Source organism: Cynocephalus volans, chromosome 5 (genome assembly GCF_027409185.1).
Source record: "Cynocephalus volans isolate mCynVol1 chromosome 5, mCynVol1.pri, whole genome shotgun sequence".
NCBI classification, from domain to species: Eukaryota; Metazoa; Chordata; class Mammalia; order Dermoptera; family Cynocephalidae; genus Cynocephalus; species Cynocephalus volans.
In genome coordinates this window covers 158483070-158507790 of record NC_084464.1, presented here as the reverse complement: position 1 = coordinate 158507790, position 24721 = coordinate 158483070, and the positions used below count along the sequence as shown (strand labels likewise).

The following is a 24721-nucleotide window of genomic DNA, read 5'->3' as shown; positions in this document are numbered from 1 at the left end:
CTTACTGAGAAACCTTAACTAGTGAACAAGTGTCACACAACCAAAATAAGTCAAGAGACTGAAATGTAAGAATTAAAAATAAGCCTTAAAACAAAATCCAATAACTATGTCTGTATCTCTACATAAATCTCTATGTATCTGTCTAAACACACACACACACACACACACACACACACACACACACACACACACACACACACACACCTTTGTAGAACTACAACTAAATGATAGCTACAGGGGAGAAAGTACTGTCAATAATGGCTATAGGATCTGACAATGAAGATATACCACTATCAAAATCTAGGGAGAAAGGAATAGGCACAGGAAATACCTTAGCATTTCAGTGGAAGTAAGAGAATATTACATCAAATGAGAACCCAGGAATAAAAGGATAATTCCAATATAGCTTAAAGTTGGGAACAAATAGATAAAAAACAAAAGATGGGGGGAGGGACTAAATATTACATAATGATATTAATATAAAGATATCCTTAAGGGGCGAAAATAAAGCGTCTTAAATACTAAAAGTAAATAAATAAAATTACATACCCCCAACAAACTTATATTAAGGAATGGAAGAATAAAACAAATTTTTAAAGATTAACTATTTCTATCAGAGAAGCTAGATGTCTTTGAAAATACATTATTCAGTAGACAGTCTTTTAAAACCAAGTATTGTACATAATTCTTATAAAAAACCAATACTTAAAAATTAGAAGTTGGTGGGCAGAGGGATTGTGGAGGTGATAGCTAATGGCTACACGGCCACTTTCAGGGTGATGAAAATGTTCTAAAATCAGACAGTAAGCACGGCAGTAAGCACGGCTGCAGTGGTGATGGGTGCCATTGCCTTCCTGTGACATAAGTAGTAGTAGATAACCATTGCCCAGATTCCTTAATTCATTAGGGGCTGAAAAGTGAGAATATTCAAATTCTCTTACTTCTTCCTCATTTATTAGCTTCATAATTACCTTCATAATTACCTTCATAATTAGCTTCACTTATTGGATATTAATATAAGCAGAAACTTTTCCTCATCCATTAACCCAATAAATGAAGCTAATAAATGAAGAAGAAATAAGAGAATTACCACTAACATCATAAAAAGACAGTCAGACATTACATGTCCTGATGAAACAGTGTCAACACAGTCAATCAATCAAGAAATCCAGAATTTCATCAAGCCACTCCTAATTTTACAGCCAATTTACAGAGAACACAGAAACATTAAATGACAATTAGGGGTGCAATCATCAAAATTCAGGCCATGAGAGAGGCTACAGGATAAATAACCCCATTTCTTCAATCAACATATGGGAAAAAATTGGGAAGGGAAATCTACAGATTGAAAAAAGACTTCAGAAATATAACGAACAATTGCAATATATGGACATTATTTGCAAACTGATTCAAACTGTAAAATATTTTTTAAAAGAATAAAAGCATGACCATTAACTTGATATTTGATGATACCAAGGAATTATTGCTATTTTTTAGGTGTCATAACAGTATTGTGGTTACATTTTTAAAACAAGCCCTCCTATAAACAACAATACCGTATTGTATACTTAAAAACCTGTTAAGAGGGTAGATCTCATGGTAAGTGTTCTTACCACAATAAGATAAAAAATAAACTAGGCCCTCATCTTTCAGAGAAACATACTGAAATGGATAAAACATGTAATACCTGAGGTTTTCTTCAAAATGATAGAGGAAGGTTTCAAATGGCTGCAGGTACTGGCTATGAGTTGATAACTACTGCGCTGGGATACAGATTCATGGTGTTCCTAGTTTTTTTCTGTCTATATTTGCATATGTTTAATATTTTCCATAACAAAAAAAATTTTAACTATGTAAAAAGAATAAGAAAAAATATACAAGAATTTTTTATAATCTTGGAGTATACACAAAACAGGTAATCATAAAATACTAAGACATGACTACACAAAAGCTTTAAATTTCTAGTGAAAAGCATCATGAAGTTAAAAGACAAATCAGAAGAAATGTTTACAGTATCATATAAAAATGAATAATATCCATAAAAATAAACAGCTCCAACAGGTCAATAATTAAAAGACAAATAACCCTACAGAAAATGGGCAAAATAAAGAAGAAAATTAAAAGAAGAATTGTAAGTGACCAATAAATATGAATTTTATAACATGTATTATAACAAAAATATATATTTAGAGAAGCACAGAAAAGTCCAGAATATGTAGACCAAATGATTACTAATCTGAGCAGGCATAGAGGATAGACAGGGACTGATTCTTTATATACTGTAATAAATAAATAAAAGAAAGCATTTTTTTTTAATGACAAACAGCCGTTAACATTGTCCTTCAGGAAAGTCAGTTTCTGTGATTCCATAATATGGATCATATCACAAACTGAAATCCCTACAGGAGCCAGATGGGTGACAGAATAAAAAATGATGAGTTTGGAAAAGACAAAGTCAAACTGTCTCTATTTACAGATGACATGATCCTATATACAGAAAAACCTAAAGACTATCAAAAAACTCTTAGGGCTAGTTAATAATTTCAGTAATTCTGCAGGATTCAAAATGAATGCCCCCAAATCAGTTGTGTTTATATTCTCCAATAATAAACTAAGAGGAAGAGAAATCAAAAAGTAAGCCCATTTACAATAGTCACCAAAAAAAAAAAAATACCAAGGAATTAATTTAACCAAGGAGGTGAAAGATCTCTACAATGAGAAATACAAACCACCACAGAAAGAAATTAAAGAAGACAAAAAGATGAGAAGACATTCTATACTCCTGGATTGGAAGAATTAACATTGTGAAAATGTCTATTCTACCCAAAGCAATCTACAGATTCAATGCAATCCCCATCAAAATACCAATGACATTCTTCACAGAAATGGAAAAAACTATCCTAACATTCATATGGAACAACAAAAGATCCCAAACAGACAAAGCAATCCTGAGTAAAAAAAAGATAAAGCCAGAAGCATAAACTATCTGATTCAAATTATACTACAAAGCTATAGTAACCAAAACAGCATGGTACTGTCATAAAAACAGACATTCAGACCAGTGGAACAGAATAGAGAACCCAGAAATCAACCCAGAAACTTACAGCCAATTGATATTTGACAAAGGAAACAAAAACATACACTAGGGAAGAGACTGCCTCTTCAATAAATGGTGCTGGGAAAACTAGACAACCATAAGCAGCAGAATGAAACTAAACCTGCATCTCTCACCATATAACAAAATCAACTCAAAATGGGTTAAAGACTTAAGTATAAGACCTGAAACTGTAAGGGAAAATATAGGGGAAACACATCAAGAACGAGGACTGAGTACAGACTTTATGACAAGAGCCCAAAAGCACAAGCAACAAAAGAAAAAATAAACAAATGCAATTATACCAAACTAAAAAGCTTCTGCACAGTAAAGGAAAGAACAGAGTGCAATGATAACCTACAGAGTGGGAGAAAATATTTGCAAACCATACATCTGACAAGTGATTAATATCCAGAATATACAAGGAACTCAAGCAATCACACAGTAAAAAAACAACCCAATTAAAAAAATGGGGAAAAAAACTGAATAGACATTTTTCTAAGGAAGACATACAAATGGCAAGAGGCACTTAAAAAAATTCTCCACATCACTAATCATAAGGGAAATGCAAATTGAAACCACACTGAGATGTCACCTCACCCTAGTTAAATGTAAAGACAGAAGTAACATATGCTGGAGAGGATGTGGAGAGAAGGCAATGCTCCTACACTGTTGGTGGGACTGTAAATTAGTACAAGCACTATGGAAAACAGTATTTAGGTTTCTCAAACAACTACAGATATATCTACCATACGATCCAGCAATCCCACTTCTAGGTATATACCCAAAGAAAAGCAAATCATCAGTTCGAAGGGATACCTGAATTCCCACGTTCATCACAGCTCTATTTACAATAGCCAAGATACGGAACCAACCTAAATGTCCATCAACGGATAACTGGATAAGGAAAATGTGGTATATATACAACATGGAATACTACTCTGCCATAAAAATAAAATTCTGCCATTCGCAGCAAAATGGATGAGCTTGGAGAAAATTATGTTGAGTGAAATAAGTCAGGCACAGAGGGGAAAACACCACATGTCCTCACTCATAAGTGGCAGCTAAAAGAGAAAGAAGGAAGGAAAGACAGACCACGGTGGTGTGTTGGACTTTCAGAGGGAGAGAAGATACCTAGGGTTGGGGGAGACTGGGGATTAACCGGGTGGAGGAGATGGGGAATAACTGCAATTTGTGGTATTGGGCATGCTGATAGTATTGATCTGGCCATGACATCTTGGACACAAGTGGTAACAGTCAGCTTTGTACCCCATGAATATGTACAACCAATAAAATAAAATGGAATGGAATGGAATAGAATAAAAATAAAATAAGATAAACGAGGGGTAATAACTGCAGCACTTAGGCTGCTAGTGAGCAGCCAGTAACTACCCATGTGGGAATGTGGGCCCACTGTTGACAGTCCTCATACTTCAGAGGAAACCAAAAATTCAGATTTTCATGTGAAATCTTCCCATTTTTAAATGCTAGCCACTAAGTCAATAAATATTTTAAATGCTGCATGGAACTGTCAAGAGCACACATAGCTTTACAACCAGAGTTCTGAGTTCACATCTTGGTTCTGTCACTTACTGACCCCTTTCTCTCTACCCAGCATATAGCTAGTATTCTATTAATGCTAACTACTAGTATTCTTAATATTACTGTTGTTGTGTTATTATGGGATCCAGGTCTCATATGAAAGCTGATAACTTCTGTCCTACCTCTGATCTTACATTGGGTTTAATTCAGTTGGCTCACTGCAGTCAAAAATAATGTAGCGCAACTTCCCATTTTCCCTCACCAGTTTCTTTTAAGAAAAGAAAGAACCTATAGACAAATGAGCAAGTATGTGCTTGTTAGCATGTCACTCAATTAAGAAATTCTTGTAACTTTACTTATCTGACAGGTGATGACTGGAGCAACCAACAAGTTAACTACAATAACTGTATTAGCAAACACTGATCTTAGAGAGAGGGGGTGAGGGAATACTGTAGCCTAATTAATGTTTCCAGTGGGCTCACTAAGAACTGCACTCGTGCTGGTTTGGCTACATATGAGGCATGTAGGAGGTTTGTTAAAAACATCAGTGCTTGTATCCTGCACTGGGATGTTCTAATTTACCCTACTGTGAGAAGAGCATAGGTATGTGTATTTTTTAAAGTTTCCTGGGTAATGCTGATGTGCAGCCAGGTTTGGAAACCATTAGTATAGTTTAAGCCTAGTATCCCAGAATCCTGGGTTTGAATCCCTCTAACAATCTATAGCTCTATGATTCTGGGAAAGTTACCTACTCTCCCTAAAGCAGTTTCCTTATTTGTAAAATGTAGAAATAACACCACCACTTCATAAGGTTGTTTTGTTTGGCACATGGTTAAGACTCAGTAAATGGTAGCTTTTGTTATTATATATTTCCTAGTTTCTAAATGCTCTGCCCATTCTCAATGTAAAAGGCAACCTCTTCAGGGTTTATTGTGTTTATAGGAAAAAATTAGCATAATTATTGTTAGAACCCAAAGATAAACAGTATTTCATTGGCCATTAAACTTACAATAACTATATGCTCATTTCTAATTTGAAAGAAAGCAATTAAGAAAGTAACTAAAATATTTCTCAATATTTGAGGTAATATGTAAGGTAATACACAAAGTCAAACAGTTAAAATTTTTTGTACATTACATCACATTAAAATATAAATATTCATTTTATCTTGATCTTCATCTGAAAATACATAAATTTCATAAGGAAAGCAAAAAAAAAAAGCATAAAATAACCATATCACAACCTATGACAAATATTTAATGGGTATTTAACATTTTAAATTACACAAAACCCACAGAACTATATAATACAAAGAGTGAACTTTACAATACACAAATTTTAAAAAATAAACCAGAATGTTGGGGGATCCCAGGATGCAATGCAGACTGTAATAAATGAATCTAATTATATTACAAATGAATGATATAACCTCACTGAAGGAAAAAGGTGCTAAGTGGCTTTGGAAAATAGTGTTTTGACTATATACTACTAGGCTAAAGACAAAAATAACTAAAACACTACACCCTAGTTGGCAAATTTATTCCTCACAGGGGTATTAGTTAGCAATTCTGAAACTACTTTACATGTGGACTAGGGTTGAACAAATATGTAAATAATCATAGTAATGGGGGCCAGGATTCTTATTGTAAGAGAAATAAGTTACAAATAGCAAGGGAAGAAGATTAGAATGAACCTTGTGGTGTTGGAGCCAAAGACATCAGTATTAACTCACGTTTATTTTTAACAGACATAGATAGATAGATAGATAGATAGATAGATAGATAGATAGATAGATAGACAGACAGACAGACAGACAGACAGAGACAGACAGACAGACGACAAAGTAATTATAGATCTGTATGAAAACATGGGTTAGAAGACATACCTCTATTTTCTAACTCTATCACTAAGAGGGCCTAGAAGCAATGACAGCCCAATATTAGCAAACACAAACACTGCCCACACCTTCATTCTAAACACCATCCTCCAGTAAGAGAAACCAGAGCTCCTTGAAAAATGGCTGATTCTAAGACTGAAACAGGGAAAATACAAGACAAGCCCAGAGTATCCTGTGGTTCCAAAAAGTAATACTCAGAAAGCAAACAAAAAACAGAACAATATAAAAAAGGATGGGAGCATTTTAAAGGACAAAGAAGCCAACTAAAAGAGCTCCAACAGCTAACACAAGAACAGCATGAGCAATAAAATAATTAACAGTATCGGACTATAATCCAAAATGAAAAAATAAATATTTATGAGTCCATACTGACATAAATGACTGAATAAATAAATGGAGAAGAGGTAAATCTTTCATACTGAAGAATTCCAAATAATACTTGTACATACTATCCCCTCCAGGAGGTAGAGATTAATTCCCGTCCCCCTGAGTAAGGGTTATGCTTAGTGACTCACTTCCAAAGAACAGAGTATAGTATAGAAAGGGGAAAATGGCAACTTCTGAAAAACCTGGCAGACACCACCTTAACCAAGTGATGATGGTTAACATCACCAGAGATAATGTAACGCCATGAGGACACTTCAACTCTGTGGTTTTCAATCCCAGAATAGTGAGAAAACATCAGACAAATCCAAATTCATAGACATGACGACTAAATGCAACGTGGTTTCCTTGACTGGATCCTAGAACAGAAAAGGTAATTAGTAGAAAAAAAGGGAAAAGCAAATAATGTCTGTCGTTAACAGTATTTTGTATCAATGTTAATAGTTCTGGCAAACATACAGGGTTAAGTAAAAATATTAGAGGAAGCTGGATGAAGAGCATATGAGAAATCTGCATTATCTTTGAATGGTCTCATCAAAATTATTCCAAAATAAAAAGCTTTTAAAAAATGCAATTGCATGGAGTAGTTTTGATATTAAGGATAAATCTTTTATATCTGTTTACATTGTTTCTTTTTTTAATTTTAAAGCTAAAATTGAACTGTAAATAATACTACAAAATCTACCCTTACCTGCAGTAACTATTGGGAAAGACACCTGGAAACTACTGGATTGCTGAGATGATTCCTACTAATTTTTAAGGAATGCTGGAAAGAGTCACTATACAAGAAGTATGTAATGAAGAAAGAGCATAATTTGAGGCTAGAAGATCCCTGTCACAGAGAGACTAGCACATGTTACAGTTTGAACATCCCTAATACAAAAATCTAAAATGCTCCATAATCTGAAACTTTTTGAATGCTACATGACACCACAAGTGGAAAATTCCACACCTGACTCCATGTGACAGGTTAAGTATTTCATGCACAAAATTATTTAAAATATTGTATAAAATTACCTTCAGGCTATGTGTACAAGGTGTATACGGAACATAAATGTATTTTGTGTTAAGACTTGGGTCCCATCATCAAGATATTCTTGTTATGTATGCGCAAATACTTGAAAATCAAAAAAAAAAAAAAAAAAAATCCAAAATCCCAAACACTTCTGGTCCTGAGCATTTCAGATAAGAGATACTCGACCTGTATTATAAAATGACTATTAAATACACTTATCCCTAAGACCTGAGATAACAACACTCAGACTCGAGGAATTTAGATTACAGCAAAGTGGGAGAAATAAGTAGGAACAAGGAGATCCTGGGATGCTCTAAACAGCAAGGGAACAAGAGAACCAGGAGATAAATGAGGAAGCATGAAAAAGACCTCACATCACCTCTGGATCTGCAAAAGGAGAGGGGAAAAGCGTCCTCTTACATTTTCCTCTTGCATTACGCTGTCCTTGCTACCAACAATAAAATTTGGTATCATCATTTAGTTACAAAGATCTAAATAAGATTTATTCGAAGGCTTGAGACTCTTTCATTTACAACACTGTTTCTACAGATAAGTATTTTCAAGATTCCAGACCATCTCCTTACAAGTGAACTTTGGAAACTAATATATCTGTTAATCAGAGACTGTCTATGACAATTTACAGAAGCTAGGGACCTACAACTTCACATAATTTTGAACAAACCATTAAGGTTATTTATGATATTCATATTATTAAAACAAATTGCAAATATATATTTTTAGTATCACTAGTTGCAGTATTTTTAATTTAAAGATTTTTAAATATAATACATTTTCAGAAAAAATTGTTTTCTAAAGCATACTTACAAGCAAAGGGGAATTAAATATAAGATCAGATGTTATCTATAAAAACTGGTTAAAACTAATTTAATCAGAAGGAATAAAAATATAAAGACAAAAAAATCAAATATCACAAGTACATGTCTTCTTTTCTACAAAATTCTTCAACTATATTCACTACTATTATCACAGAAACCATAAAAACAGTGCAAAATATAAGCTATGCCTATGCATAATCTGTGATACTTGTTGATCCAGATGTTTCTAACAAGAATGAAAGCAAAACAGTCCTCAAACTAGAAGGTTATACTTTCTAAAATGTATGCCCTTAAAATGTACAAATGTTTGGCAGAGACTAAAAGGTAAAATACATTTTAAAAATAAAAGTAAAGAACGGTCTACCCAATATTAACAATTAGCTTCAAGGGAGGAAAAAAATGTAACAAAACTTCTAAAAATAGCTTATATTTGACTTGTATAGCATTTTACCATTTATACAAATATCTTTTTAAGCTTTACAACCCTGTGAGGTAAGTAGGAAGGTATTATTATATCCACTTTACAGATGCAAAGACCTAAGGTCAGAAAGATTGTCATTTACAAAGTTATGTGGTGAGAAAAAGCACAGCAAGGCATGGAACTCAGTTACTGGACTTCAAAATTGTGACTCTTTCCCCAATATACTTAGTGAAACAACTAAAACAAAATAAACCCGGGAGAGGAGTTTATATATATATTCATAGACACGCACACACAAATGTGCCTCCTCTTATAGAAATTAAGTTCCTGAAATGGGAATAAAAAAAAAAAAACACCCTACTTTCCCACTAAGTTAATTATAATCTCAGAGACTCATCTTTTGTTGGTTTGGATTTATCTTCAACACAGAAGAATTCCTACTTTAGTTCTCTGTTACTCTTTCATTATTTGACAAACACTCGACATTTTATGAACCCAAACTGAAAAACAACAGGGGCTTCTGTAGTTCATTTTTTTGAAAAGCAAACCATCTACAGATAATTCTACCAAGCAGTTTTTAATTTATATACTTCATAAACTTTGAATTTATGTTTCTTTTTGTCGATAACAAAGATAACCTCCTTCAGCTAAATCTCAATTGTTCAAACCAAAGGAATACAATTTTAATGGGAATTCAATATTATGGGCAAACTATTATTGTCTCTTTTTGAACATGAGATTTAATATAAAAATTGGGGCACTCGTCGTCAATCTTTTCTTCTTCCAGCACATTTAAGGGATGCAAACCACTCCCATTGGTAGTACTGTTTAATTGCCACAAAGAGTCTAGAGGGGAGAGGAAGATGATTTGGCCAGAGCAGGGAGAAGCCTGACACGCCCCCCTCCCTCTCTGCTGTGTGCCCTCAGCACAAGCATCTCTCTGCCCTACGAGAATCACTGAATAAGAGATGAGGTTATACTGCCAGGGCTTTTTTGTTCATATTACTTCAAAACTAGTACTTCAAGATAAAAATAAACATCTACCCTGTCTTGTCCACACGAGTCCTTGGTGGAATTACCACTCCAGCCAAAAACCTAGACCAGAGTAAAGTTACTCACCATCTGAAGTATACAGCAAATCCTTATTACATATCTATAGTTTAGCTCTTGTTTGAAACCTGCACTATAGTGAAATCTTATTATAGTTATTCATGGACTAAAAGGAAAAAAGCTCATTTGCTCTAATAAAAAGGTGTACAACAAAAAATCATTCATGTCATACAGAAAGTTAAAGTACTGTTCAAAGAAAATGACACAGATAAATCCATATTTAAGTTGTCTAATCAAAATAACACACGAAGTAAACTAACCTTTTAAAATACAGCCACAAAGTGTTGGTTCATTTTGTAAACATCTTGCTATATTTTTGTGAATGCTTGACCCCTCCTGCTAAGAATTAAAATCTTGCCAACTCAGGTTCTTTTCAGATGCTTCCCATTTTAAAGAAATGCCTTCTGTTTTATCTATCATCTGACTCCAAAGCAAGCCAGATTGTGTAATAAATTGAAGTTAAAAAAACAAAAATAAACGAGTATATACATATGCATGCATACAGCTACTAAAATTTAGAATTACAGACTAACATGGGTATAAGGGATCTCAAAGATCTGGGTGTTTTTGCTTTGGGCCAGATAAACACGTAAAATCACCAGAAGAGAAAAATTACTACACAAGTACTATTCTGGACTCAAGAACAATATCCCACAATATGCCCCTTTCTAGTTTTACCACCCCTATCAATAAGGAATTTATGAGGTGTCAAACTATCAAAACCAAATTTGTACTGTTTTCAAGCTACTTCCTCTAGTGGACACCTTCCTCACACAAAAATCTTCATATATTGCAACACGTATCTGATAATAATCAAGACTTCCTTTAAGCTCCTCTCATCCACACTGAACACTTTAACCTTGCCAAGTACTGTATACCATTTTCCTTTGATCATTCTTAAATTTCTCTATAATACACATCTCTTTAAAATACCATGATCAAAACTGGACAGTTTACTCAAAAGGGAGTTAGCCATTTCAAAGAATTGAGAAGGAACTATATCTGTGACCTTGGATGCCATATTCATTTAAAAATACCTGAGCATGATGTTGTTTTTTTTAATGACTCATACACAGCTTCTCGTCATCCATGATTATGGCTTCCTTCCCTCTTTATTTATACTTAGCCTGTCCTTCTCCGTCTTGTATTTGTATGGTTGGGCTTTTCCTCTCACACCTACCACCGTGCACTTAATTCACTAAACTTTATATGGTTTTCACAGATCCATTTCACCATTTATCAGAGTACTTTATAGAAATGCTTAAATCTGCAAGTTATAATAACTGCCATTTATGTCTTTAAAATATCAGGAATATGAAAATACATAATCATCAACACAACACACAGTGTAATTTATAATAAATAATAGGACTAAGGACAATATACTAATGCCTACTAGAAACCTACCTCCACTGGACGATCACTCTTTACCAGTGCTATACGTGCCCTTTGCAAGGAACCATCCATTAGCTTGTGAAGTCTTAAAATTAACTTTCTCAACCCCATTTGCTTCAGTGCTTTGTCTACAAATGGTCTATAAATAGAAGTCAGACAATGTCTACTAAAGCCTGCTTCTGTGCTGCAGTCTGGTGTTCCCCAGCCAACAGAATCATCCTCAGATTCAATCCTCTCAAGCTTCTTGGGTATGTAGTCCTGCAATTGGACATCAAAACCGGTGTCTAAGGGCTGTGTGATTTCCTGTACCCTTGGATCAGAGATTTGTTCTTCTTCACTTTCATCCGTACTACTTTCCAACTCCTTCAGCTCTCCTTCTGTGTCATCACCCTCATCTTCCAGCTCATTACCTTTGGATGGTCGAGGGGAAGGTATTTCAAACACTGGCCAGCCAATGTCTGATAAATTCTTGATGCCCAAAACAGTGCCCATAATCCTTAATTTCTGATTTAAGTCTTTTGTGATGTTTAACCACAAACAGAGTGCCTGCACCCTGTCCTGGAAGTCTTTTGCAGCATACTTTTCATAGTCCTTTTGAAGAGCCTGCAACGATGGATAAAGTGCTTCTATGTACTCTAGCAGCTCCATTATCCGTTTTACCTGTTCAAATGAAACCCTCTGGCGTTGGAGATGCTCATGATATGTTGAATAACCCACAATCTTTGTTCCCTGAAGGGCTCTGCACTGCCCTTCTACGGAAGTACCATTAAAACTAGCTCCATTTCTAACAAAGGCAAAACTCCCATAATTAACTTTGAAAGTAAGGATTTCATTGATAATATCTGGGATGGCTTGACGGGCTGTATATAAAAAGAGGTCCTGGTCATTAATGGTCCGTCCTGCATGCCAGGCTTGTAGCTCTAACCAGATCAGTTCATTAGATCGGTTAAACCAGAAAGCAGATGTATTTTCTTGACCTCTTTGCTCCCTGTCCTTCTTCTTTGAGACTGAGGTAAGCTTTAGCAAAAGTCGTAATGTTTCAAAAAACTTTAAACGATCTGCTGGACAGTCAGTCCTAGAAGTCTGGCGTGCAGTTCTGGCTATAGGCATGGGCACGGATACCGGAAGCTTAGCATTGCTACAGCCAAGGCTGAGGTAAGGCTTATTGAGATCCACATCTGGAATTGATTTTTTTGGCAAAGACCCACCCACTGAGTCTAACATGAATGAGCACTGTACATTTTTTTTATGATCACGCTCCGTTGTTCTAAGAGTTGCTCGGATTTTTTTCTCCTGTTTATAGCTGTATTCTTCCACATTCTCCACTGTTTTTCCAGTGTCTTTATGTGGAGGCTGATTTGGTGCATTCATTTTTTCTATCAAAAAAAACAGAACATTATATTAACTCTAAAATATGAAGCTATTCTCAATATTTTCAATAAAACTGATATTCAAATGTACTTATATTTTTAGGCTGTAATTAGAGGGGGAAAAAAGCCACGACATGCTGAAAATTAAAAGAATCATAATAAATACATAATATTTCTCTCTATGTTTTTTAAAAGATTTTATCCATTTTCCTTACTATACCATACCTGCTGGTTCTCTTATTCAACTACTAACCTAAAACTAGCCATTTACCTATATACTACAAAGTGCAGTTATCAAATCATTTAATCAAATCTCCAAAAGTAATTGATTTCAATTTATGAAGGGATAAGCAACATGGGGGATCTGACAGAAGACTGGATTAGAAAACAGATCCAATTCCTGACTTTGTCATTAACTAAACGTGTATTTTAGTACAAAAACTATCATTACTATTATATTTTAAATTAGCAATATTTAAGAACGATGGAATTTTTGTCTGTTATAAGTCTATGTATTTACTTCTAAATGCCTTAAAACTTTGTATTTAATCCATTTAACGAAATGTTTTCACAATTTTATTGCTTCTAGCTATAAATGCTTTTAACCCTCATTCATAAAAAATTTGTCCAGGCCAACCCTTTAGATTACGCTTGTCTCTTCTTTGTTTTGTTTAACACTGTATTCTTTATACACTTAACAGAGCATATACATACCATTCATTTCTATTTAGTTAAGCAATAGTATTTTGAAAGCAAAAATGACATGTGCTTCCAAATTTAACTCTCCTTTATTTTACTTTTCAAGGTATCAATTCCTACTATACTTTGTTACTAAAATACACAAAATGATATACACTATATCAGTATGTAGGACTGGAGGTAAAGATAATGAGTTTAGTTTCTAACACACTGATTTTGAGGTGTCTATGGGACATCCATATGGAGATGTCTGTAGGTAATTAAAATATAAGCACTGGACTTAGGAGAGAAATCCAGAGATATTGATTTGGAAATCATTAGTATATATAGATATTATTTAATACCAGGATATACAAAAGAATATCCAGAAAAAGTGTGCAGAAGAGAGGCAATGAGGACCTAGAAGAGAATGTTTTATTAACTAGTATTTGCATCCAAATAAATGGTTTATGAGTTAAGGAAAATAAAAACTTGCAGAATGAAAACAATTTTATTAGTTTAGGACTTATAATTTAAAAAATCCAACTTTATAAAACTAATGTGGTATATAGCATTATCGATAATGCCTACAGAATGTGTGCACAGAATTTCTCCTTTAAAACTAATAGTGAACAGGGGAAAAGCATTACTTTGCTTATATAATTTATGCTATTCTTCTAATCAATGATTTAAAGTTCCTAAGGAAAACAAAGAATTAATTGAGAGTAGTGGGATGACTTTAATAACCCTAGAAGACTGGCCATAAACATTTGTACAAAATGAAGGTATATTTACCAGGGGGCAAACCATGAAAATATTAAGAGATGAAGCTTCTCAGCCTAGGTTTTTACTCCAACAATTAAAATGACCTAAGGGAGGAAAATGCCACAATCCCATTTTTCTGTACAGACATAATCTCATTTTGCAAGTCTAAAAAAGTAATTTTATAGGTTATATACAAATCTTGTTAAGCCTACCTACGGCATACAAAATGGTACATTACACAATTTTTTGAAATGCTGTTTACATAAAATAAATGGTTTAATATTTGGATCAATTGTGTGTATAAGGAAAGGCAAATTGGGAAAGAAGCAAGACGGGGCAGGAAAGATATTTTTACCCCCAAAATAAAAACCAAGTTGTTTTTGAAAAAAATACACATAATAGAAATTCATACATCTTAAATAATGATGCTAATGTTTCTCAAGCTTAAAACAGACCTAAATCCCAGTCTAGCTACTGTGCAAAAAAGAAAATACTGATTAGTTTATTTCAGCAGTAGCTATATTTTTCAAATAATATATTTATGATGGACAGAGTAAACACAACAGTGATTTCTAGCAACTGAAAACCAGGTAGGCCTCTAAAAAATCATAAGGATGCTACCAATTAAGGGAGATTTGAGAAGAAACATTAGGATGCTGGGGATTTTTTTCCTCTACAGACTTAGACAAGTAACTTCTCCAAACATTTCATGTTTTGACTTTACCCGCTCTAACATGACTAAGGAACTTTTTAACAATACCCAAAATTCAGTTAATAATAGGTTTGTTTGTCCAGTGTTCTGTTAATACTAAATCTCCCTGCAATTAACAAAAAGTTAAATGCAAATAGAGCTTCTGAAAAGGAAAATGGATCAAAAGTACAGGAGTTCAACATATAGACTGCTTTATGTGACAAGTTCTAATTACACGATTACAAAACTAGTTTATAATAAGACTAATGGAACACCTAATCTTCCATGGCTATAAATTAAATGGTGTGATTTTTTTTTTTTTTTTTTTTCCGTGACCGGCGCTCAGCCAGGGAGTGCACTGGTCATTCTTATATAGGATCCGAACCTGCGGCGGCGGAAGCGACGCCGCGCTGCTAGCGCAGCACGCTACCGAGTGCGCCACGGGCTCAGCCCCTGTGTGATTTTTTTTTTGTAGCACAATTAAAGCAAACCTCCGAAGTACTTTTTCCTTTGCCCAATCAGCAATAACTTCTGCCAAATCAGAACACAAAAGAATTATAAATAAATAAATAAATAACTTTATAATGAAACCAAAGGCAAACAATGATAAGCAATATGGTACATTTGTTTAAACAGACATAAGAGAATTCAACTGAATTCCCACCATTTACACCTAGAAATGGCTCCTTAGAATATAATTTTTTTAAAAAATTTTCTTTTTAAATCAAGTCCTTGCAATTCTTATGTTCTCCCATACATGTATTGTCCAAATTCAAAACACTGGCCTTATTTGAGCTCACAAAAGAGAAAGCATAAATACATGTATAATCTTTCATTACCTTCAAGTGTAGGATGATCATTAGAGCAATGATGCTTTAAAATATCAAACTTTAGCAATCGGAAGGGACTTAGAGATCTTCTAATCCAAGGTTCTCAAACTTCAGTATACATTAAGAACCACTGGTGTTCCTGCTAACATACACATTTCTGGGCCTACTCCCAGTGTCTCTGATTCAGCATGGCTGAAATGGCACCACATTATGGGAAACACTACTTTATTCAATCCCCACCTTTTCCAGGTAAGGGCTTTACAGAGATTGTCATAATATTCATAACAACATTTTGATGAGATTACCACAGAACACAGATGGTTAGACAGATGGTAAATGTTAGGACAGGGATCCTAACCCACAGCAGTGCCATTGCACCACCCTTACAAAGAGTTGCTCACAAGGCAATACCAACTGACCAAGGAAAGGCCAAGATACTGAGTGCCATTAAAGACAGATGATCATGGGCTAACTATTCTGTAAAAGCTTAAAGTCAGAGTAAGTACTTGATTTGGGGCCTTAAAGAATGGATTCGGCTTAAATAAGGGTAGCAAAAAAGGCAAGAGGGTGTTTCAAGCCAGTGAAGAACAAAAAAAGGCAGAAAAGAAAAGAGTTTGGCTGGAGCAGCGAGTCTGTATATGGGAAGCCTGAAAACATAAATTGAACCTTAAAGTCAGGCTGAGTTTGGACTAACAAGCTGAAATATGCATTTAAATCCACTCTGATTAACAATAAACATTTTTCTAGCTATATAGATTGAATCTGACTTGTAACCATTTTTACCAGCTCAATTTTACAGCAGTATTATGTTCTTTAAAAACAAACATTGTTAATCTCACTACTGTTAGCAAAAAAACACATATTTACACATACATACACAAACACACACACACACACACACACACACACACACACACACACACACACACACACACACACACACACACACCCCCTGAGATATTTGCTAATGATAGGGAGATTAGTGTGTGTATATGTATGTGTACAAATTTTGATATAAATATCAAGATATCTGCTCTATCTCTATAATCTGGCTGTAGCAGTATTATAATACTGCTGCAAAATGGAGCTGATAATAATGATTACAGGCAGATTTGCTCTGAAAAGAGTTTTGGCTTGAGTGTCTTTTAAATTCCTATTTAACCTATTTAAACTATGAAATAAACTGGATTTACTTTCTTCTGCTATATTAAAAAGAAAATAAAAATTTAAGGATAAAATGGTTTCACTGTCTTTCTCTTAAACCAACCTTAACAAGAAATAGTTATATTTAGCTAATTACTATCCAAAACTCATCAAAATCTTAAGTGCTATAATTTGGTAATGACTTAGCATTATCCAAAAGTATTATCTTAACACCACAGCTAAATTCTGGTACTCATCAAAGTATAAAATGAAGTGTAGTCAGTTAATTCAAGAGCTTACCTGGTAGGTTACTCAGCTAGGATGTCAGATAGTTGACTTCCTTTAGGTAATAAGGAGCTAACCATCATTACCCAGATACCATCACATTGTTATCATATCCTCACAGCTTTTAAACACAGAAATTAATACTTAGATTATAAAAACATTTTTAACATTTCCAGGGAAACAAAATCAGAAAAATGCAAAAACTGAATAAAATACAGTTTTGTACACATTTTACTGGCAAACATTTTAAGTCCATCAATAGAAAGAAATAAAACACTGCAGTCAATGCTGGTCTCATCTTTATCCTGTATCTCTAGTCTTCTGCTATTTGAGGGACGACCACAATAATAGACTTTGTTTTGTGCTTTCCTGCCTGATGGCATATTGTACACAGAAATAACAAACTATGAATGACACATGAATCCTTCTGCAGGACTTCTTGTGTCCACTTGCAGGAACTTCTCCAATGTCCATTCCCAGAACTGGATTTACTGGGTCAAAGATATAACCAGCCTCAATTTGATTGTGTTAACAAATTATTTCCCCCAGGGACTGAGATCACTTTCACTCCCCCAGCCTTGTATGAAAGCTGTCATCTCCTCATCTTTGCTAGTATTTGATATTGCTCATTATTTCAATTCTGTGAGAAACAGAACTTTGGTAGATCAAAGACAGAAACTGTTAGAAAAAAAAAGTTATAAACTTATAAGTTAAATTTAAATGTACAAATTAAATGTAAAATAAAGTAAATCAATATAGTTGTAAACTCTGCAAATAAGGTGTCCTGACATTTAAATTAGGGAGTTGTGGCTGTCAAGCCCTGCTTTACAGTAAAGGTAAAGAATTAAAATTGGGAAGTGGGAAATGGGGGGAGGGGGGAAAAGACACACAAAAAATGTCACAGAGCCGTGGACCAGAAACAAAATTCTTAATAAGCTACCTGAAAAAAAATGTTACTCAGTGACTAAAAAATTGATTCTATAGATATATTCTATTTATAAATAGTAAAAATCACAGAACAAAATACCAATACTCAAATACAGTCTTTACACAAAATGACTCTTTTTAAACATCACTAAATGTAAGAAAGTTTTCCCAATAAAATAGTAATTTTCAACTTACAATGGCTATGTTGTACTATATACCTTCTCCCCATTATTCAAGCACATACTAATATCCCTGCTGCTAAGAAGTGAATCTGTAGATGTAATTAAAGTCTCTGGCTTTCGGTTAATCAAAAGGGAGATTTTTCTTAGTCGGAGCTGACTTAATTACATGGAAGCCTTTCAAAAGAAGGTCTTGCCCCTCCCTGAAGGCATCTGTCTGTCCATGTGGGGTGGGTCCACCCTCTGTCCATCTGTCATCACAAGTAGGCTACACTTGAAGTGTAGCCACAGTTCCCACTGGCCAGTTCCCCAAGAAGCACTCCGGCATGGAGTGCTGGACCAAGACAGGCATTGAACTTGCAGCCTTGCACAAGCAGTAGTGGAACTGGCTACAGAGGGTAGACTCATTCAGTGCCCGGGTGCACATGGGGGACCATGTCTGGGGAAGGTGTCCTGTGTGCTCTTGCATCACCAAGTCTAGAGCTGCTGCAGCAAAGGCTGCAGGTCCTCCTAAGACCTTGGTGCCTGGGGTGCCAAGTGAGCCCTAGGCAGCTGCATCGTCCAACAGACAGGCAGATCCCAGGGCTCACCTCCTCATTCCCTCCTCAGTGTCTATAGCCTGTGGGTCGTGGGTCTCATCTGTCTTCTGAGCAAACATCTGGGGCCAGGGAAGGCCAGAGGGGTCCAGGAGCTCCCACTGGAGCTAGATGCCCTCAGGCAGGTGCTGGGAAGGTTCTGGCTGTGGTCAGGGCCCATGGACTTGGCCACAAGTGGTAAGGTTGGGTCCCAGGAAAGCGAATCTGCAAGTTGCTCAGCTGTTGGAGGTGGGGCTGGTCCCCCTGCTGTTTCTTGGACTATAAGATATTGCACCCTCCTCCCAGGGCAGCATTTCCAGTTGTGGCTCCCACCAAGGCCTTCTTTCACTTAATAATGCTCTGGCCATGGCTGTGTCACCTTCTCCTCTAAGTGGCTCACCAGCTTCTGATTAAGTCAGCCAGCCAGGGATAATTTCCCTTTCATTAACTCAACACCAATGGGTTAGGGACATTAATTCCACCTGCAGAACCTGCTGCCCAGCAGCACTGAGATCAGCTTCTAATTGAGTAACAGGGAGATGGTGTGTGCACATCACAGGAGCCACCAACTCCCTTGTACCCCTACCTGCACGGAGGTAGATCAATACTCTTATTGAGCAAATCTGTTGACATTTATGGGCTTTTTAAAAGTCAGTTTTCTGTAAAACCAACGTTTATGTGGCTGGAGTTGGAGCAGTGTCTCTGTTTTTGGCTAGTGTGGACTGGACCTTGTAGCTCGAGCATTAATTTTGAATTAACTATGCATCTGACACCTTTACCTTTTGAATATAACACATCTCAGGATGAGCTGAGAAGAAAATCTAGCTAAATGTATCGTAAATATTATCTAGGTCACTGTTTCTTAAACTTCTTTGGGTCACAGACTGCATTTGAGAATCTGATGAAAACTCCATGGTCTCTTTACTTAGAAAAATGCACACATGCACATACTAGAATCTGCATTTAGCTTCAAGGGATTCACAGTCCCCATGATTGCAATATAAAGTAATACAGCTTTGATAATTTTAACTTTCTTTATTCCTTACATTTTGTACATGGTTGCATTTAATTAAATACTGTAATTCAAGTAAGACATTTCTGAAACTCTGTCTGTATATATACAGATACACACACACCATACATACATTTGTGTGTGGTATTTATATCTGGCCTCATATTTCTAGTATCACATTGGCCTCATGTATTCAATCACAATTATCAATTATGTTCTTCTGAGTAAAGACAACTATAAAATTAGAAAAAGGCAAATTTAAACTAAAGCAGACTGACAGATTTTTAAACACTTATAATGTAGAAGATACAATGAAACAAGGTACTCATACAATGTTGGAAGGAATATAAAAACAGTCCTTTTGAAGAATAACATGGGCAATACTTAACAATTTGAAATGTACATACAACTTGATGCAGCAAATCCACCACTAGGTATCTAGTCTACAAAAACACTCCACATATGTGCAAAGACATATGAGCAAAAATGCTCCCACAACAGTATTTTTTATTGAAAAATAAGGAAAATGGTTGTGGTTATCAAAAGAACACCTTAGTTTAAATGTGCTTACACAGAAAGAGACAGCCTCCACCTACTGCTAAGTAGACAAAAAGCAGTCATACCATTTGTTGGATATTCTGATCCAACTAATTTTGTAAAATTCCAGATATTGTATTATGGTATGCATCTCTTTCATCTTTACAAAACAAAGAGCTTATTATTATACAGGTGCTCTTCTTAGTACCAATGTTTTCTCTCTCATTTCTTCTGTTTGTATATTTACCATTCCAACATATCACTGGTAAAGGTCTTCAGGAACTCAGCACTATTATAATTCCATCAAATAATTTCAATAAGAGTCAGATTTCTAATCACACATATGCACCACACTCTCCCCCTTGCTTTAGCACTTATCGTATGAATGCCACTACCAACACCCCACCCACTAAATAACATAGAGGAGTACTGTTCATCCTGGTCACCTCAAGTCTAGCCGTACACTCAACTCTCTGACCAGGATGAGCATCAAACTCAAAATATGCACTAATTGGTGCCCTACGGGCAATAGCCTAACCACAGTTCATGTTAACAATTTCCTCAAGATCTGAATTTACAATTATAAAAAATAAACCTGTAGTATTAATAGTGAGTCTATGATAATAATATTTCAAGAATCATATCCATGTAATCAGTTCATGACAATGGCTACCATCACTAAATATTACTGGTTACTGTCTCCTCCTTTGAACAGTGCCCTCAGTTACCTTTTCATGTCCTTATATTATTCCTTCAGGGATGCTCCTGATGATTTTTTCATTTATGAGGTAGAGAGGGGCTAGAGGGAGCAAAGACACATGACCTACCAGATGTGTATGCAGGAGCTAGTCTCCTAAGATAGCCAGTGAACCACACCTACTGGTACTGTTGCCCTGTGTAGTCCCCTCCCACATTGACTTTTGACCAGCCCCGTGTCACTAAAGAATGCAGAAGTGAAGTTGCATGACTTCTGAGGCTAAGTCATAAGAACCTTGTAACACTGGTCTCTTAAAGCACTTGCTCTGAGGGAGGCCAGCTGCCATGTAAGAAGTCCAAATACCCAGGGACCAGTACGCTGTGAAGAAGCCCAGGCTAGCAATGTGGAAGGTCATGTGAAAAGAAAACATGCCAGCCAGCCTTCAGCTGTTCTTGCCATCTCAGCCCAGGTGCCAGATGTGTGAGTGAAAAACCCATCTTGGACCTTTGAGACCCACCAGACACCATGTGGAGAAGAACAGACGGCTCAAACTTAGGGCTCTCACCAAGTCAGGACAACTTCCAGCCAACTGAGCCACTCCAGCTAAGGCTCCAGACACGATGGGACAGAGATGACCTGTGCCCTGCCTAAATACCTGAACCACAGAATTGCAAGCAATAAAAGTTGCTCTTTAATGCTACTAAGTTTCAAGGTAGTTTGTAACAAAGCAGTAGATAACCAGAAAAATGTAAATATTGGTGACTTTTGAGAAAAAGATGAATCCAACTTTGACTGCAGTTCTAAAGATAATATTATGATTCAGAGAGCCTTTGCTTTAAAGAAATAATGTGCCAGTTCACATTTCCTTGGAAAGCTTTTAAAATAAATCTGACCAATCTAATTAATTCTGAAACAATCTTCAAAATACTGAGGGGGCAATAGATATCATGAATTACATGTTAGTTTAAAATACTGGACTCCCTGACTCAGCCTTGAGGTCACAACACAAATGTCACTTGTTCCAGAAGTCTCCCCAACCCCAGGCCTTCTCAATTACCCACCCCCCCACCTCCATGAGAACCCACAGTAGCCTCCATCCCAGTCTTAACCACACTAGGTTGTACTGCCTGTTATTTGTGAACTCCCTAATGGAGATGGGACTAGGTCTTACTCATCATCTAAAACAGTATATGCCTATGAAGTCACTCAAATTCTGATTCAATGGAAAGAATGAAGGAGAAATAAGGGAAGAACAGAGGGAGAAAAGGAAAAAGAGAGTGAGAGATGGCAGAAGGAATAAATGAGAGGGAGAGGAACCACAGAAGGGAAGTAGGAAAGGAGGAAAGAAAGGAAGACTAAACAACAATAACAACAAAAATCAACTATGATAGCAGCATATATAATGAGAAAAAGAAAAAGGGCTAAGGAGGGATACAAGAAAATGTGTAGTCCAGGCAAGACAGATGCAGGCACAATAACTATATGACTTGAGATCTGAATCATTTAATCTTAAGACTCGGTGTCCTGAAAATGAAGACACCAATTAATAAGGATATATAAACAATGTAATTATTTAATTTTGCTCTAAGATTTAAGATAAGAAAAAAAGTAGGAAGTATTAGGAAGAAATCTTTAGTTTACAATAGTAACAGCAGCTAATACTTACTGACACTATAAGGCATATTATTTTACAGATAAAGGAAATGAGACACAGAGGTTGCATAAACAGCAGGTAGCAGACTCAGGACTGGAACCCAGCAATCCGGCAGCAATTTTGTGCTCCTGTCCACCATGCCATGCTGCCACAGTCTGAGAGCAGGTACATTCTCAAGGACTTTTATACCATCACAACACAAATGCCATATGCAAAAAACATTAAAACAGCCCACTTGCCCAACATGGGTGCTTCACTTCCATCCTCTCTCAGTATTCATGAACAAGAATTTTGGAAAGAAATAATTCACCAGATGGCAAACATGTGAAGCTACTTTCATATTAATACATATATGACTGGGAAGATTAAGACTGAAAACCCCAGAAACACTCTGAGCTCAGTTTCCTCAAGTATAAAATAAATATTACATAGGACCTACACACTGGTTATTATGATATTTAGAAGATAATTTTTTTGAGGTACTAAGCATAGTACTTAGCATATAGCAAGCACTCAATAATTGTTAGTTATAATTTAAATAGCTGATAGATCATTTGTAGCAGCATTTCACATTTCAGAGTACAGGTTATTATATGACATAAAAAGTTCATAAAACATTACATGGAAAAAGAAGCCAGTTATAAAACAGTAAATACAGAATGACAACACAAATATATGCAAGCAAAGAGACTACAGAACTACAGACTAACATGGTAAAAGAAGTTTTTTTGTGTACTGGCTTAACAGGTGATTTTCATTTCTTTTGGTCTGTATTTTTTAAATTTCCTACAACAAACATGTAATCTTCTGAAATAAGAAAAAAAGTTATTAAGGATTCTGGTGTCCTAGGTATGCTATCAGATAGATATAAATCAAAAAGTCTTCATTTGAAAATTGGCAGGAACTTGAGTAAGTGGCCTCTGAGACCCCCTCCAGATGTAAAATTTTATGAAATAAACAATTTTAAAAAGTTGTGGAGGAAAAAAAAAGGCAACTTTCCCTCTTTCTTCTATCTCTCACACAGCACAGAGACAGTAGGGACTCAACAAATATCTGGCGAATGGCTGTCTGACTGATTAGAGAAACACGGCAGCCAACTCAAGTACTACACCTTCACACAAGCTTAAGCCCTACTGCTTGTACTAGGAAAAAAGTCCAAATTGAGCATCATGAGAACTACTGATAAAAACAGTCCCACCACTAACTCAAGCCTTCTGACCTTAAGAAGTTGCTTTAAAACCCTGGCCCTCAGTTTCTCAGTCCATAGAATGAGGTAATTGTGCTCTCAACTCCTATTCTAAAATGGACCAAGTAAAGAAAAAGAGGATGTATTGCTGGCATCTTCTCACTTTACCACTACAAAGCAAATACTTATTAAGTAATACTGATTCAGTAGATATTACTTCATTGATAATCTCCTTTAGATAAGAAACTTCTGCAGGCATTTGAGAAATTTCTTTAAGAAAACAGACAATGATTGATTTTCAAGATGACCATTTGTAATGGAAAGCTATTAGTTGCCAAAAGGGTAAGTATAGGCCATAGGTTAACATACTACTGCAAATAAAGTTTTAAAAGAAAGTAAAAGAATCATCTTCTATAGGAAAGAAAGACTCTTTCCTCCTTGGATAAGATTTCACACAGCAAAAAAATTCAGTGAAACCCACTTCTCTTGTCCTCCTTT

At 35.6% G+C, this 24721-nt stretch overlaps 1 protein-coding gene across 4 annotated transcripts in view; it reads right to left on the bottom strand.

Annotated features, from left to right (window-relative positions):
• MAP3K4 (mitogen-activated protein kinase kinase kinase 4) overlaps nt 1–24721 on the bottom strand; it is a 118033-nt gene that overhangs the window by 53899 nt on the left and 39413 nt on the right. For all 4 annotated transcript variants that reach the window (XM_063096870.1, XM_063096872.1, XM_063096871.1 and 1 more), the window contains exon 3: nt 11707–13070. In XM_063096870.1, the coding sequence (XP_062952940.1) occupies nt 11707–13070 (1364 nt within the window). The remainder of the gene's footprint in view (nt 1–11706; nt 13071–24721) is intronic.